This window comes from Anabrus simplex, chromosome 11 (genome assembly GCF_040414725.1).
Source record: "Anabrus simplex isolate iqAnaSimp1 chromosome 11, ASM4041472v1, whole genome shotgun sequence".
NCBI lineage: Eukaryota > Metazoa > Arthropoda > Insecta > Orthoptera > Tettigoniidae > Anabrus > Anabrus simplex.
The window spans coordinates 91923061-91939628 of record NC_090275.1 but is presented as its reverse complement, the minus strand read 5'-3'; the positions used below and the strand labels follow the sequence as shown (position 1 = coordinate 91939628).

Below are 16568 nucleotides of genomic sequence, written 5' to 3'. Positions count from 1 at the left end.
GTATATTACTTTTTAAGATTATTCTGATGTACCATCTTTCATTTAAAAAATTACTGTGTATTATTCTATGTCATTTGGCAAACCCAATTGTTGGAAACATCCTAGAGATATGAGCTACGAATTGTAGGTAAATATAATAAAGTACCACAATATATTCTTTATTTATTCCTAAAAATGACAATCCTGTTCTTAATCCTTGTTATCCGGTCGATTAGATTAGCAGTTTTTTTTTGTTTTTTACCACTACGAGCGCTAATGTGAGTCAATGCAGAGTTTCACTTAAGCTCTTATAACTACATTTGGTGTGAAAAATTTTCAAAAAATCTAAAAATGCCTGAGGGTATTGAACCAAGGGACACATTACAGAAAAAAAACATTTAAATAAGTTAATTTGGCTAGGATTTGAATCAAACAGAAAAGAAACAAGCGATTTAGGCTCTTTTTCCGAAACTGCATTTAGGCCGGAAGTGATTTTCGATATTTTTTTTTTTAGTTTGATAGAGCTATCCAAGACTCAGAATGTATTTGAAACCTTTCCGGGCCTTTTAGTCCTTCAACTTTCGGCACAATTGCAGAAATTGCTTAGTTTCACGTTTTTCGTTGTATGAGGACCCCTACTTTGTCTGCTAAGATTTTTTTTTTTTTTTTTTTTACAATTGGCTTTATGTCTCACCGACACAGATAGATCTTACGGCGACGATGGGATAGGAAATGGCTAGGATTGGGAAGGAAGCGGCCGTGGCCTTAATTAAGGTACAGTCCCAGCATTTGCCTGGTGTGAAAATGGGAAACCACGGAAAACCATCTTCAGGACTGCCGACAGTGGGGTTCCAACCCACTATCTCTCGAATACTGGATACTGGCCGCACTTAAGCGACTGCAGCTATCGAGCTCGGTGCTAAATCAATCATTTAAAGAAAGAGTGGGTAAACAACTGATAGGTAATCTGCAACCTCAATTTAGATTAGTGTGATTGACTGATTTCTAGTGGATCTTGTATTTCCTGAGTACTTCATATTCTGTTCCCTATTTCTTACCCACTGTCTAGTTTGTACGTTCAGAAATTTTATATCTGACCCACAGCCTACTCGCTGGCAGCAGTATCGCCGTCTGGGGAGCTGATCGGGGTGTGTCTGAACGGAGTCCACGAACCGGGCCACATGGACCAGATAGAGGCTAATGCCGACGCTTGTCCGAACTCCAAGTTCCGCAAGATCCTCAAGCTCCTGGCTACCGTGGAGAAGCGCGCGGACCTCTTCAACCGGTTCCCAGACGTTGACAAGCTGATGGAGGTGCGAGTGTTATCCGTGGACGGCGCGCACAGAGGCCGGGGAATAGCGACGGCACTGCTCAACAAGACGAGGTGAGTGGTTCAGTGGTTACTAGGTGACAGTTGTTTACAGTGTTCCCAAATTAGAGTTAATAAAATTTCAGCCGGCCAACACCCAATACATTTCTTTATCAATACACGCTGATGATCAGTTTCAAACAAGTAAAAATTGCGGAGCTAGTGAAAGAGTGTTGTGCCTAAGGTGACCAACTGTTGAAGGAAAGAATGAGGGACAAGACAGTGAAAAGAAAAATGGGGGGACATTCCGCAATTTTGGCGAATAGCTAAGCTTTTTATTACTAATTTTAAAACGACAAAAATGTTAACGTCTTCAAAAGTATTGTGTTGCCACATTCTCTCTTTCTTTACCAAGAGCTGATTACTTGAAGTAATAACATAGAAAAATACATTTCACTCATTGTTATTGTACAATTTCTTTTCCGGTCTGTGGGTTAAAGACCCTTAAATGAAGACATATAAAAGTCAGGAAATTCTTAAATAAAAAATAAATATTGAATTTTTTTATAGTCTAAAATGTTATCACAAGTAACAATATTCATCTACTTCCTTTAAGACTTCATTTCCTAATCTGAAATTTCCTGCATCACCTGACTTCATTCGACTGCAAGCCATTACTTTTGTTTTTGACTTATTTGTTTTCATCTTGGACTCCTTCCCCAAGACTCTGTCCATACTATTCATCAATTTCTTCAGTTCTTCTACAGTCTCAGATAAAACAGGAATATCATCAGCAGATCTCAGGGTTTTGGTTTCCTCTTCTTGGACTGTGATTACCTTTCCAAATTCCTCCTTGATTTCCTTTACAGCCTGTTCTATCACTTTATGGTAATAAATAAAATTATGCATAAAAACTCATGCATAAACTGTTGTGCTCTAGTGTAAAAAAAAAGGGTCATATTATGTACAAGTTGCGTAAATATTTTGGAATTAAGATAAATAGTCACTTTCATCCATGCCAACAACGGCTGATATGTGAACAGACAGCCGCTTATCGCTTAGCGTATAAAATATACTCCATGTCGGGGGTCAATACGTGATGTACACGCATGCACAGAAATGGTGTCCCGACATAAACAACCAGCACTGAAAAGGAGGGGAGGGAGTGAAAGGGTAGTGTTGAAGGCCACTCCAGTGTTGCAAAGGAGGGAAAGGGAGTGAACGGGTAATACTGAAGGCACAGTGTATGTATTGCTATACATCACCACTGTGCCCATTTCAATCACAACAGTCTTCTAGTGGGCTGTCTACCTGCAGCAATGAGGTGGGGGGGGGGGGGAGCGCCATGCTTTGTGTATATCGGGACACCATTTCTGTGCATGTATGTACTTCATGCCGCCGATATGTGTAGGGGATTAACACTGTAACAAGACATAAGGCACAGAGGATATAAAATGTTCGCTGTGCCAAGAGTTAATTGTTGAAGGTTGTAGTGACGGTGATGGTGATGGTACTGGTTGTGGTTGTGGTGGCACTGGTGGTGGTGGTGGTGATTGTTAAAAAACGCTCATAGCTGTACATGGCCATTGCTATTGTTGTTATAGCCTGATGACCTCTAATTGTACGTGGTCTACAAACCACAGGAACGTAACTTTATATTCTAAATAGAAATCCGACCTGCATATACCGGGATTCGAAACCCCGCCGTCTTAGGGAGGAGTTGACAACAATATAACTCGGCTATCACTCCTGTACAAGATTAAAATAAATAGAAATGAAATGGCGTATGGCGTTTAGTGCCAGGAGTGTCTGAGGACATGTTCGGCTCGCCATGTGCAGGTCTTTCGATTTGACACCCATAGGCGACCTGCGCGTCATGATGAGGATGAAATTATGATGAAGATGACACATATACCCAACCCCCGTGCCTATGGTGGTTAAAATTCCCGACCCTACCGTGAATCGAACCCGGGACCCTGTGACTCAAGGCCAGCACGCTAAGCATTTAGCCATGGAGCCGGACTAAAATAAATAAATCCAAAACAATAATAATGTTATTGGTTTTACGTCCCACTACCCACTAACTACATTTTGACGGTTTTCGGAGACGCCGAGGTGCCGGAATTTTGTCCCGCAGGAGTTCTTCTATGTGCCAGTAAATCTACCGACACAAGGCTGACGTATTTGAGCACCTTCAAATACCACTGGACTGGGCCAGAATCAAAACTGCCAAGTTGAGGTCAGAAGACCAGCGATTCAACCGTCTGAGTCACTCAGCCTGGCAAATCCAAAACAAAAGTAATGAGGTGCAGTTGAACAAGCTCAGATGATGCAGGAAATATTAGATTAGGAAATGAAGTCTTAAAGGAAGTAGATGAATATTGTTGCTTGGATAGTAAAATAACGAAGAGAGACGTAAGGACACAAAATGCAGACTAGCACAAGCAAGGAAGGCCTTTCTTAAGAACAGAAATTTGCTCACTTCGAACACTGATATAGGAATTAGAAAGACTTTTTGAAGACTTTCGTCTGGAGCATGACACTGTATGGAAGTGAAACTCGGACGATAACTACTTCAGGAAGAAAGAGAATAGAAGCTTTTGAAATGTGGTGTTACAGAAGAATGCTGAAGGTGAGATGGGTAGATCGAATCACGAATGAAGAGGTGCTGAATCGATTTGGTGAGAGGAGATCGATTTGGCGAAATTTGACCGGGAGACAGAATGATAGGACACATTTTAAGAGAGCCAGGACTTATTCAGTTGGTTGTTTGAGAGAATTGTAAGCGGTAAAAACGACAGGGGTGCACATGGCTCTGAGGTTCACTCAGCCTACACCAAAAATGAGTACCAGGTTAATTCCTGGGGGCAAAGGCGGCCGAGCGTAGAACTAACCGCTCTACCCCCATCAAGTGCTGAGGTTATGGATAGTGGAAGCCTTTACCTTCCACCCCTCCAAGGGCCTTCATGGAATGTACGGAGTGACTTTGCTTTCTTTTTTCTTTCTTTGCTAAAAACGTCAGTGGTAGACCAAGGTATTAACATGACAAGTAGATTAGAGCAGATGTAGGATGTAGTAATGTAAAATAGAAAGGATTAGCACGGGATATGGTGGCATGGAGAGCTGCATCAATCCAGTCTATATACTGATCACCCAACAAAACATCACTCCTAATTATTGTTTTAAGGGGCAATACATCTGAAAAAAAACATCCCTTCTTAACACTATTCAGAAATTAAAAAGAAAGAGAATGAAGTTATCGGCATAAGAAAGGAAGGGCTACGAAGAGTGTGGAAATGAAATATTCCTTAGGCCTCGTAAATCTAATCTCTTTGGAGTGGGAAACGAACAACAGTTGAAAGAAGGTCGGAGAAGAAAGATGAAGGCGAAGGTGTTGGTACAAGTAAGCGGAAGCAATGCAGTCACAGCTAATGGCCCCGTGGTCACCAACCCACGTTACCAAGTCAAGAGACCCTGTTTCCCCCCTTTTAGTCACCTCCTGCGCCAGACAAGGGATAATGTGGATGAACAACAGGCAATGATATGATAAACGGGATTAAAAGTCAGGGTGTGTATTTCACTAATAGGAAAAGACCTCTTTGTTCCAATAATAATAATAATAATAATAATAATAATAATAATAATAATAATAATAATAATAATAATGTTATTTTCTTTACATTCCACTAACTACTTTTACAGTTTTCGGAGACGTCGAGGTGGCGGAATTTAGTTCCGCAGGAGTTCTTTTACGTGCCGGTAAATCTACCGACACGCACTTTCAAATACCACCGGACTGAGCCAGGATCGAACCTGCCAATTTGAGGTCAGAAGGCCAGCGCCTCAACCGTCTGAGCAACTCAGCCCGGCCCTCTTTGTTTTAATTACTACGTTGATGGGGGTGAAAGTTCCTCATAGGGATCACTGTAAACTGTAGGTGTTAATATAAGTAAAGATTTTCACATACACAGGGTTGTAATAAAAGGTACAGATCTCTGCACATGGTTGGTTAAGGGTGGAATGGAGAGAGCATATAGGTCTCTTATAAGACCCCAACTAGAGTATGGTCCCAGTGTATGGGACCCTAACCAGGATTACTTGATTCGAGAAGTGGAAAAAAAATCCAAAAGAAAGGCAGTTCTATTTCTTCTGGGTGGTTTCCGACAAAAGAGTAGCGTTACGAAAATGTTGTTAAGTTTGAACTGGGAATACTTGGGAAAAAGGATACGAGCTGTTCGACTAAGTGGTATATTCCGAGCTGTCAGTGGAGAGATGACGTGGAATCACATTAGTAGACGAATAAGTTTGAGTGGTGGTTTTTAAAAGTAGGACATATTACAGTGTTAAGATAAAGTTGGAATTCAACAGGAAAAATTGGGGCAAATGTTTGTTTATTGGAACAGGAGTTAGGGATTGGAATAATTTACCAAGGGAGATGTTCAATAAATTTCCAAATTCTTTGCAATTATTTAAGGAAAGACCTGGGCGACTGCCGTAAATGCAGATCAGTGGTGATTGATATGATATTCTATCGCCACTACCCACAAGAGGGCACCAGGGGCTCTGAACTTTTGGAGCATGGATTGACCACCACGGGGCCCTTAGCCCTGGCATTGCTTCCGTTTTACTTGTGCCAGGCTCCTCCTTTCATCTGTCCTTTCCGACCACCCTTGATCAACTCGTGTTCTTTTCTGACTCCGACGCTGTTAGGTTCCGAGGGCTAGGGAGTCTTTCATTTTCACGCCCTTCGTGGCCCTTGTCTTTCTTTAGCCGATACCTTCATCTTTCGAAGTTTAGGATCCCTTCCATATTTTCTCTTCTGATTAGTGTTATATAGAGGATAGTTGCCTAGTTGCACTTCATCTTAAAACAGTAAGCACCACCACCACTACCCATAGGAGGACGAAGATCTCTGAGAATCCTCCTTTTAGTCGCCTCTTGCACGAGGCAGGAATGCCGTGGATGTATTCTGTGTTTACACTGAATTATTATTCATTGAGAATGAAAATTCCTTTGTTTCTCTCCATGAAGCAACGACTGCCACGAACATCTATCCTTTGTGACGTGATCGCAATCAACCTTGACGCAGAACTCAAGAACGTACCAAAAAACAATCCATTCCTATAGTCTAGTCCATGACCGCCACTGCTGTAGCCAAGGCGACGGCCAACTGTGGGCCTTGACTTCAGAAGGTGTCGGATTAAAGGCAGCCACGTTGAAAAAAAAACTGAATGGAGAATTTTTTGAAAGCTCTTGCATAATGGTGCATGAAATGACTCTCATTATTCCGCGCTATTCAAGCTCGCCCTTGCGGCGCGACCTCTACTACCACATTCTGCCTCGTGGGATTGTTTACTGTGACCAACAAGGCGATCTTTTTATATAGATGAAAGAACGCTGTCGTCACGTTTAGCTGTGGAGGCTTCAATGGTTCAGAGTGCAGCGCCATTTTATGCATAAGCAGAATACCAGAGTTAATGGGCTAGAAAGCACGTGACTTGGAAGAAAATGGAAATGTATGATCAATGATGAACAGAAATTCAATTTGGATGGTCCCGACGGTTGGGACTGTCCAACGTTATAGTCAGAGTTTACTGAATCTAATCGCAACTTATACAGTGTGTTGTCAAGATGTATCTGTCTAAGTATCGTAAGTGGATATGTCTTGAAAGTAGTAATGCGGCTAAATATTAGACTATTAAAGCAGGCGGCTCGCGAGCGCCGTACTTCTACTTATAATTGTCCCCCATGCACTAGTGATGCATGGGATGCATAATCACTTGTTTTCGAAGGAGTGCTACAACGTGCTGTATTGTGGATGTTGTGAAACGAATAGCAGTCATTTTACTGAACACGTTCCATAATAGGGTGCATTCGTAAATTCCGTACGCCAAAAGTGCAGAAAAGATTCATTTATACACGTGTAGACTTTCCACTCCATAAAAGAGTTGTTTGTATGAAACAAAAACTAACACTCAAGCTCTTATGTCTTTAGGTTTTTCATTCGTGAAATTACCAGCGTTTCGCCCTAGTGCAGCAGCGGGCTCATCAGTTGAAATGCTGCACCTTTCCAAGACGCTGGCGCTAGTACGCCATTGAGATACCAATGTAAGCCTCCTATGTAGGACAATGCAGTGACGGTGCGCTAGGGGAAGCATGTGCCTCCACTTGTATAAATGCCTGCCTTTGGCCTGTATCAAAAAATAAGGTACATCGGGAAGTGCGGACGTGTGAATGAGCTGAGGTGCGCAATATGGGAATAACGATACAGCAATACAGGCTAAGAATTGGAAGATGGCATGGTGCAAGGCAGTGTTGGAAGGAAGGTGGAGTTGAGAGAGGAAGAGAAATTAGTGGTTATAAAGGACTGTTGGAGATTATGTTGTGTGCGACGGTTATTGCGACGCTGCTGGTGGTAGGAGGTATAGAAAAAAATCCGGGTCCAAACCAGGGACCGTTCGGCTGGGAGGAGCTTGAAGAGATCAAGAGAGTGGTGAAGGAAGCAAGCAAAGAAGAAGAAATTAAGGAAATGATGCAGGAACACCAGGTAACCCAAATGAAGGAGATGAAGGACTTAAAAAGTTTTATAAAAGAAGAAATTGGAGGTGTAAATGACAAGTTAGCGGAGATAGAAGATGAGGTAGGGAGCTTGAAAAAGAAGGTGGTGGTACTGGAAGAGGAATTAACAGCAATGAAGAGAGAAGTGAGGTTAGCGAGGAACGAATCAGCAAGAAAAAATGTGTTTGTGTATGGTGTACCTGAGGAAGGAACAGAATCAAAAGTGGAATTAGTATTGAAAGTGGTGGACATAGTTTCGAACAAAATGAAGATAAACTTTTCTGAAGTTGATATAGATGATATATATAGAGTGGGAAGGAACAAGGGACATAGGCCGGTGAAGTTAAGATTAATATCAACCCTGATGGCTGATATACTTCTGAGGAATGCTGGAAATTTGAAAGGATCGAACATTTATTTGAAGGCTGAGATAGAGAAAGAAGACAGGATGCGGTCGGATGTCTATAAGCGGCATATGTGTCGTGCTAGAGCGCAGGGATTGCGAGTCAAGATAGTGGGGAGGTGTCTGGTTACTTCAGGCAGAAATTGGTCGCGATCGTGGACACAGGAGGAACTGCTGAGGATGGAAAAATGTGAGGAGGAAATGAGTTGCAGAAATCGAGAGCAGGGCGACATCAGTACGGAGAAGGAAGAGAGAAGAGGGGACTGCGGTGTCAGCGGGCAGGTAGCGAAGACAGCAGAGTCCTTGGTGAGTCAGAACAGCCCAGGAAGGAGTGAATCAACAAGTAGGACACCAAAAAATAAGGTGCCTGGAAGGAAACACTGTTCGGCGAAATACGTGTGTAGAAGGCAGAGACCTTCGGCTGCATTCTCACCAGATTCTCCACAGATTAAAATGATGTCTGTGTATCTGTCGTTGCTGAACACAATAGTCATTGCCGATATGCAGACAGTAAATGTAGCACTGATGTACACTAGTACATACACCAGCCTGTACAGCTCCATGGCTAAATGGTGCTAGCTTTTGGTCACGGGAGTTCCGGGTGCGATTCCAGGCAGGGTTGGGAATTTTAACCATCATTGGTTAATTTTGCTGGCACGGGGACTGGTTGTGTGTGTCGTCTTCATCATCATTTCATCCTCAATACGACGCGCAGGTCGCCTACGGGAGTCAAATCAAAACAACTGCACCTGGCGAGCCGAACATGTCCCCGGACACTCCCGGCACTAAAAGCCATACGCCATTTCATTTACCAGCGTAGTACTGTGCGGCCGTAAACGAGGTTTACTAATCCGAGGATTTGCATTAGTCGCGTAGCGCTGAGGAACATGCTGCGAGCGACCGTAACCTGCCCGCTGGCAGTAGTACCCCTGTGAAAATCAGTTAGTAGACATCCCATTCCTCACTTATGCATGCAGGACATTTATAAGTAGAAAGTACGGCACTCGCGAGCCGCCTGGTAGAGATATTCAGCCAGAAATCCAAGGCGACGGAACGTTTATCTTATTAATATGGATAGGACAAAAAACGGAGAATTCAGTCATTTATACGAGAAGTTGCGTTTACATCCAGATACATTTCGGGAGTATTTTAGGATGTCTATTCCAACGTTCGATTATATCATACAGTTTGTCAGTCAGAGACCACATTTTAAAGAAGTGAACAAACACACTTGGTCTACGCTATACACATAGCTACACTACGAAGAAGAAAATCGCGATTCCACCGAAAATGAAAACGGCCGAGGGTTGCCGAACTTACCCGACAGCGCTGGTCACCGCTAAGTGAAACAAATAATTTTGTTTCGCTCTGTACCGCTGTTAAACACATCCTTCCTCGCATCTTTCTTCTCGTCTCCGCTATAATTCTACACATGCTGTTACATTATTTTGATTCCTCTGCTCTCGTCCTCTTTGCTCTCCTCGCTCCTTGCCTCCCCACTAGAATCCCACTCTTATGGTGACGATGGCGTGGGAAAGGGCTACGAGTGGGAAGGAAGCGACCGCGGCCTTAAACAAGGTACAGCAGCAGCATTTGCCTAGTGTGAAAATGGGTAACCACGGAAAACCATCTTCAGCAACAACCACCTCCAACACCTATTCTTTGTCACTTGATCTCAATCAAGCTTGATGCAGAACCTAAGTACTTTCCACAAAAATAATCCAGGAAAGAAGAGCAGATATTTTCTAAGAGACAGAAAGGGGAAAAGTCTCTGATGGTGTGGGATAGATTCGGTTATCGAAGAAAAACAAGTCGGTCTTTCCCCTGCGGCCGTACGAAACCTACAGACTATCGGAAACTGCTTGAAGACCATCTTTTACAAGTTGCAGAGGAGATTAGCACAGAGTCCTGTGTATTCCTGCAAGGCAGAATATCAATCCATCGTCTATATTCACCAAGAAATTATTTCAGTGCAAATATCTTAATGGAATGGCCAGCCATATCTCCAGAATTCAACCCTATTTACAATTTAACTTCAGCTGAACAGTGCACTGGATTCTTCAAAGACAGTACGGTGGTAGTATAAATACTGTAATTCTTAACTGACTCGAAATTTCAATCCATTACCGCAAGAGTGAGAATACATCTGTATGAAAACAAAACTGCAGAATCTTGCTAAATCATTGCAATGAAATGTTTTACCTTATAATTAAATTTCATGTACTTACGGTAACTTAAGTACATATTACAGTTAACAGTAGAAGCGTTCTTAAATTTAAGAGTGCAAAACTACTGTGAACATAATGTTTTGATCAAAACTGCTACATTTTTTATACTTTGAAACTTAAAAACATGCAATGTTTTTTCTTTAATTTTGATTATTTCACACAGTATGCAAACTGAACTGCACACTACTGTGTCCATGCATGTTTGCAATAATACGATTCCACTGCTAGCTCAGTCACACTCTTTCTACCTGGCTGGCTCTTACGTCATAACTTCGCTGCTGTTGAGCATGTAACCTTAATTAAAAATATATATATATTAATCCTTTTAGAAAATTATTTCAATTGTGCTGGTAGATTGCAAATCTTAACACTACTGCCTAACCTTGTACATTATAAAATGCATTTTTGTTTGTACTTTAACCCGTATCAATTCCCTTCTCTTGCTTCTGCATGCCCTGTCTTTGCAAATAACAGCATGGTGGTTTTGGGTCTTGTCTTCTGCAGGGACGTTGCCAAGAAGGAAGGCTTCCCCATGGTGAGGGTGGACTGCTCCAGCCACTTCACTGCACTCGCCGTGCTTCGACTCGGTTTCGAATGCGTCTTGAGGATGCCTTACAAGGAGTACCAGGGAGAAGATGGCAAGCCAGTGATGGTACCAGCGATGCCGCACGAAGCTGTTACAACTTACATCTACAGGCTATAACCACGCGTCATCTGTTCGTCAATAAACTGTTGAAATGGGAAATTAGAACAGGGCATCTTTCAGCGTATAGTTGAGTCCCAAGTATCCGTACAGAATAAGCGAGATATCGAATAATACTAAACCAAAATTCATTTTGTTTTAGAAATATTGAGTTGAATAAGAAGGCAGTGATGTAGCAGTTAGTTATTCCTCCATTGGATGTTGGAATTGTATTAGATAAATTTGTTCTACAGGACCCATCACTTTTCTTTTAATTGGTAATTTGCAGTTAAAATAATAATAATAATAATAATAATAATAATAATAATAATAATAATAATAATAATAATAATAATAATAATAATAATAATAATCGTATGGCCTCAGCTACCGTGTGCAGACATTTCAATCTGACGCCATCTGGCTGTCTGCTCGTCAATTTTGACGTTCCGTTTTACTCTAGGCCCACTAGATGGCAGACCGAGTAAACCGAAACTCTCTTGGGCGTCTATGGCTGAGCTTTAATTGATTTTGTCAGATTAACACCAAATGTGTCACCAGAGATCTTTTACATGCCGACATCGTACGACATGGAGGGCCAGTTAGACTTTTTCCGCCCTTCAAAAATCCGACTACCTCTGCCGGGTTTGAACCCGGAGGCCGACACTCTACCACTGATCCACAGAGGTAGTTAATTTGCAGTTAAACTGTTAACATATGTTTTTAAGAGTATGAATTTTCATCTATGGTAAAGAAATGTTTTTCTCAAAAATAATTAGAACCCAATTTTAGAAAGTTTTTAAATGGTCTTATTGTTCATCTGTGATGAAGGGATTTTCTCAACAAATCAATAATTTGAACATTTCGGTCCTTTCAGAATGTGTTATGTTGTATTTACGGAACATAAACTTATGGCAAATAAAATTAAATGAAACATAACTCTGGAATAAGTCGGTCCGATTCGTTGACTGAATGGTCAGCGTGCTGGCCTTCGGTTCAGAGGGTCCCAGGTTAGATTCCCGGCTGGGTCGGGATTTTAATCCCTTCTGATTAATTCTTCTGTCTCGGGGACTGGGTGTTTGTGTCCGTCCCAACACTCTCCTCTTCATATTCAGACAACACATCATACTACCAACCACCACAGAAACATGCAATAGTGATTACATCCCTCCATATAGGGTTGGCGTCAAGAAGGGCATCCGGCCGTGAAACAGGGCCAAATCCACAAGTGCGACGCAGTTCGCACCCGCGACCCCACAAATGTGGGGAAAAGCGGCAAGAAAAGAAGAAGAACACTGGAATAAGTCGGAGTAAATTTTAATATAAATTAGATGAATTCCTTTCTTGAAGAGAGTCGAAAGTCCAGCATGCCATAAAATAAAATGTTATCAATGAAATAAAACAATTTAAAAAAACAATGAAATAGTGTATTGTGATGTTAAACTTTCATCATATGCAGTGTTATCAACAAGCCTTATTAATCTTACTTTTCTTGCTTCTTCGCATTAAGGAAGTGAATAGCAAACTTAGTACAGCCTGAAAGCGTTTATAACGACCACGAAGTGATCGCCAATTAACGGTCATTATAACCGATAGTCGCACAAACCAGTTTTCTTCTTTTGTTTTGCTAAAAAAATGTCATATCTGTAAGTTTTAGACTGTACACTTACATTATTAATTAACAGAATTTAAACTTCAAGAAACACAACCGAAATTAGTACCGTATTTACAGAACAGTATTTGTGGAGTGGAACCAGGGTTGTCAGATACCTGAAAAATCAAAATAGTTTTGTTTAGTTTAGTTTAGTAATGTCCCCCCAAAATAAAGATTGGCCGAAAAATCAAAACAAATTGCCTGGGTTTTGCTGACGATTTAGCATTACTAGCAGTGGACATAAAAGAAGCAAAAACCCAGATATCAGAACTTCAAAACATTGCAAATAAAATTGGCCTCAAAATATCATTTGAAAAAACAGAAATTATGCCCCAAAAACCAACACAGCTAAAAGAAGTCACCATAAATGGTAATAAAATCAAAATAGTAACTCAGTTTAAATATCTTGGAGAAGTAATAACACATAACTTAAATGAAAAAATCTCAATCCAAGTAAGAACAAATAGATTAGCTAAAGCACAAAAATTAACATGGGATATCTACAAAAAGAAATGTCTATCAATAAATTCAAAAATAAAACACTACAACACAGTTATAAAACCGGAAGCTACATATGCAGCAGAAACACTCTTTTACCTGAATAAACAATCAAAGACTGACAGACTTCAGAAAATTGAAAGGAGGATTGGAAGAACCTGTATCAACAAAAAATATCAGAAAGATGGACAGTGGCGGTTAATACCTAACAAAGTCGTGTACAAAGAGCTAGAACCCATTACAGATACTATGCGTAAGAGGAGACTGGGATTCTTTGGACATATCATGAGGATGCAGGACTCAAGACTTCTGAAACAACTAGTACAACACAATCTCGTCTCAAAAAATACCACAACAGGATGTAAATGGATCAGAGAAGTAAGAGAGGATCTGAAGGAAATAGGCCTTACAACAGAAGACACCAAAAATAAGATAAAATTGAATACAAAACTCAAGAATACAAACCTCCGCTTTACCCTTACACAAAACAAACCAACAACACGCACATTTTCAACTGAGGAAAGGGCACGAAGATCGGAGCGTCTGAAGAAGTACTGGGAGGACCGCAAAGCCCGAACAATCCCTTCAAAGAGACCTGAACGACGGACTGACTAAAGTGATCCTATGTGGTCATAAAAGAAGAAGAAGAAGAAGAAGAAGAAGAAGAATGTTTTATTTTACCTGGCAAGATTAAGGGACAGATGTGCTATCGAGGAAATCAACGGGCTCGTATTCTACTAGTTATAAACTTCGTTTCACTTTGTGATGTTGACATCATAGTGCAGTTTGTTAATGCATGCCTTAACATTTATACACAGACTGAAAATGTACAGTATCGAGGAAGACGGCCAATTCGCTCAGTAATTAATTTGTCAATGACGCAGTCGTACTATATACGGTAATTACTTGTAATGCCTCAAGATATTAGTAATACCTCCGCCGATCACAATTATTATTGTAGGATCCTTTTATAGCGTTTAATGTTTAATACGCTAATAAATAATTAACCCATCGATTATCCTAATTATTGGTTTTATTTCCTTGTATCCAAAAAGCGTATGTGCGAATCGGTACTTTCAACAAATAAAAGAACTTTATCCTAATATAATTTGCCCGAAAAGATAATTATTCCATCATCACTGAAACATTAAACAACCGTCACCGCCGTAGTAAAGGTAAAATAATTAAACTGTGCTCAAATAGGGTACGGTATCGAAAACTCCTTCATTTTTCATCTCTGCCCCGGAAGATTCATTCCAATATCGACAGACATGTAAACATACTTCTCCCCGAAGTTTTCATTTTATGCTGTGATCACTATATTCTTTGAGTTCTTTATTTTAAAGAGCTTGTGTTTTCCAATCTCCATTATCAATCTTTCGGCATCGAACATACTACTGTATTTATAATGTTCTTGGTTCGTTGTCAGATATTCCTGTCACTATTCTAAAAATTCATGCAGTCAGACAGTGAAGGCAATTGCTTGAACTGCGACTGAATTGTCGCGTGTGCGCGCAGATTTATTCCTTTCTACGTGGCTCATTCTGGGACAGCGACAATCGCGTCGCCAAAAGGAAATAGGTCTGGTTGCAACTCTTTTAGTCGCTGCGATTATACGGTCGCATGTACGTGCATTATTATTTCTCTCAGCGAGTTTCTTTTTGCCGCTAAACAATCGTGTGATTATAAATCGCAAGTGCGTGTCTAGCCTTATTCATGATAAAATATATAGGCTTATATGTTCCTGTACAACAACTTATCATTGATGTCTTTTAAAATGGAGTGCTTGATAATCCATTCACGGATAATTGGAACTCACTATACTTTACAAACTAGAACTTAAGTTCAAGGGCTGAAATTGTGGGGATAAAACGTATATAAATGTTTTTGAAAAGCATTAAAATGGGGTGTATTATAAGTCTAATGATGGAAGTTCCCATCAGCTCAAGTGGTGTAATATGGTGTAAATATTCCTATATAAGTGTTCCAGGTTCTTCTTCATGGAAGGAGGTAACATTTCTTAAAATAAGAACTTCTTGTGATAAAGCATTGTTGTTATTGTAAATCTTTGTTTATCTAATGGAAATAAAGTCATTGTTATGCAGCTAGAAAGTGGACGTATTTTTAATCTACTTAATGTAGAACTTTCAAATGTGCTAACATTAGACTGTAGGGCTGCAAGATCTACGCTTGTAAGAAAAAAGAGGAAACATGGTAATTCCTTAAAGGAAATTATATGTAGGCCTACGGTACTGAAAGAAAGTGCCAATACATAATATCCTAACTCCTGTAAGACATTGTATTTAATCGTAATTCTTCATTTCCACACAAATAGTACCTATCGTTACCGGTACTAATATCTTCTACTAGAACTTATTGAATTTACTCTTTTGTTTTGGCATATCTATCATACAGAAAAAAATCAGGCAAGCAACTCAGTGTTGAAAACATCCTAAGGATATGAGCTACGAATTTTAGGTAAATGGAACATAATTATGAGGAATATAATTTTATTTATTCCTAAAAAAAGACATCCTTTTCTTGATCATCGTTATCCGGTCGATTAGATTTGCAGTTTGCCTTTTTCTACCACTACGAGCACTAATATAAGTTAACGCATTGTTTCACTTAAGCACCACTACGAGCGCTAATGTGAGTCAATGCAGAGTTTCACTTAAGCCCTTATAACTAAATTCGGTGTGGACATTTTTCAAAAAATAAAAAAAGCGCCTGAGGATATTGAACTAAGGAACACATTATAGAAAGAATTATGTAAACAAGTTACTTTGGCTAGGACTTTAACAAAAAAAAAACGACTAAGCAAATAAGCGATTTTAGGCTGTTTTTCCGGAACTCCATTTAAGTCGAAAGTGATTTTCGAACTTTTTTTTAGTTTGATAGAGATTCACAATTTGAAATCATTCCGGGCCCTTTACCCTTCAACTTTCGAATAAAAAATAATACATCTTTGAACAAGCTATGAAATATTTTTTGTAAATTTTCTTCACATTTCTTAAAATATATTTTGGAAATTGAGGAAATAGCTTAATTTTACATTTTTCGTATTATGGGGACCCGTACTTTGCTAAGAAATGTTTTCAATATTAAAAACAAAAATTACTTAGACATGATCGCAGGCCGCACTTTAATAACTGGCCAATTTTCGTAAAATTCCGCAAATAGAACAGAGGTACCAGGGCCTATAGTTCAATTGAAACGAAGGTTTGATCATTTTAATTACTTAAAATGCTATTTTA

The 16568-nt window shown here is 40.0% G+C and overlaps 1 protein-coding gene across 2 annotated transcripts in view; it reads left to right on the top strand.

The window, feature by feature from the left end:
• LOC136883247 (arylalkylamine N-acetyltransferase 1) overlaps positions 1 to 16568 on the top strand; it is a 188544-nt gene that overhangs the window by 158196 nt on the left and 13780 nt on the right. The window contains exons 3-4 of one of the 2 annotated variants that reach the window (XM_067155455.2): positions 1084 to 1363; positions 10982 to 15423. In XM_067155455.2, the coding sequence (XP_067011556.2) occupies positions 1084 to 1363; positions 10982 to 11180 (479 nt within the window). In that variant the 3' untranslated portion in view covers positions 11181 to 15423. Of the gene's footprint in view, positions 1 to 1083; positions 1364 to 10981; positions 15424 to 16568 lie in introns of those variants that run through there. The other variant, XM_067155454.2, reaches the window with a different exon arrangement.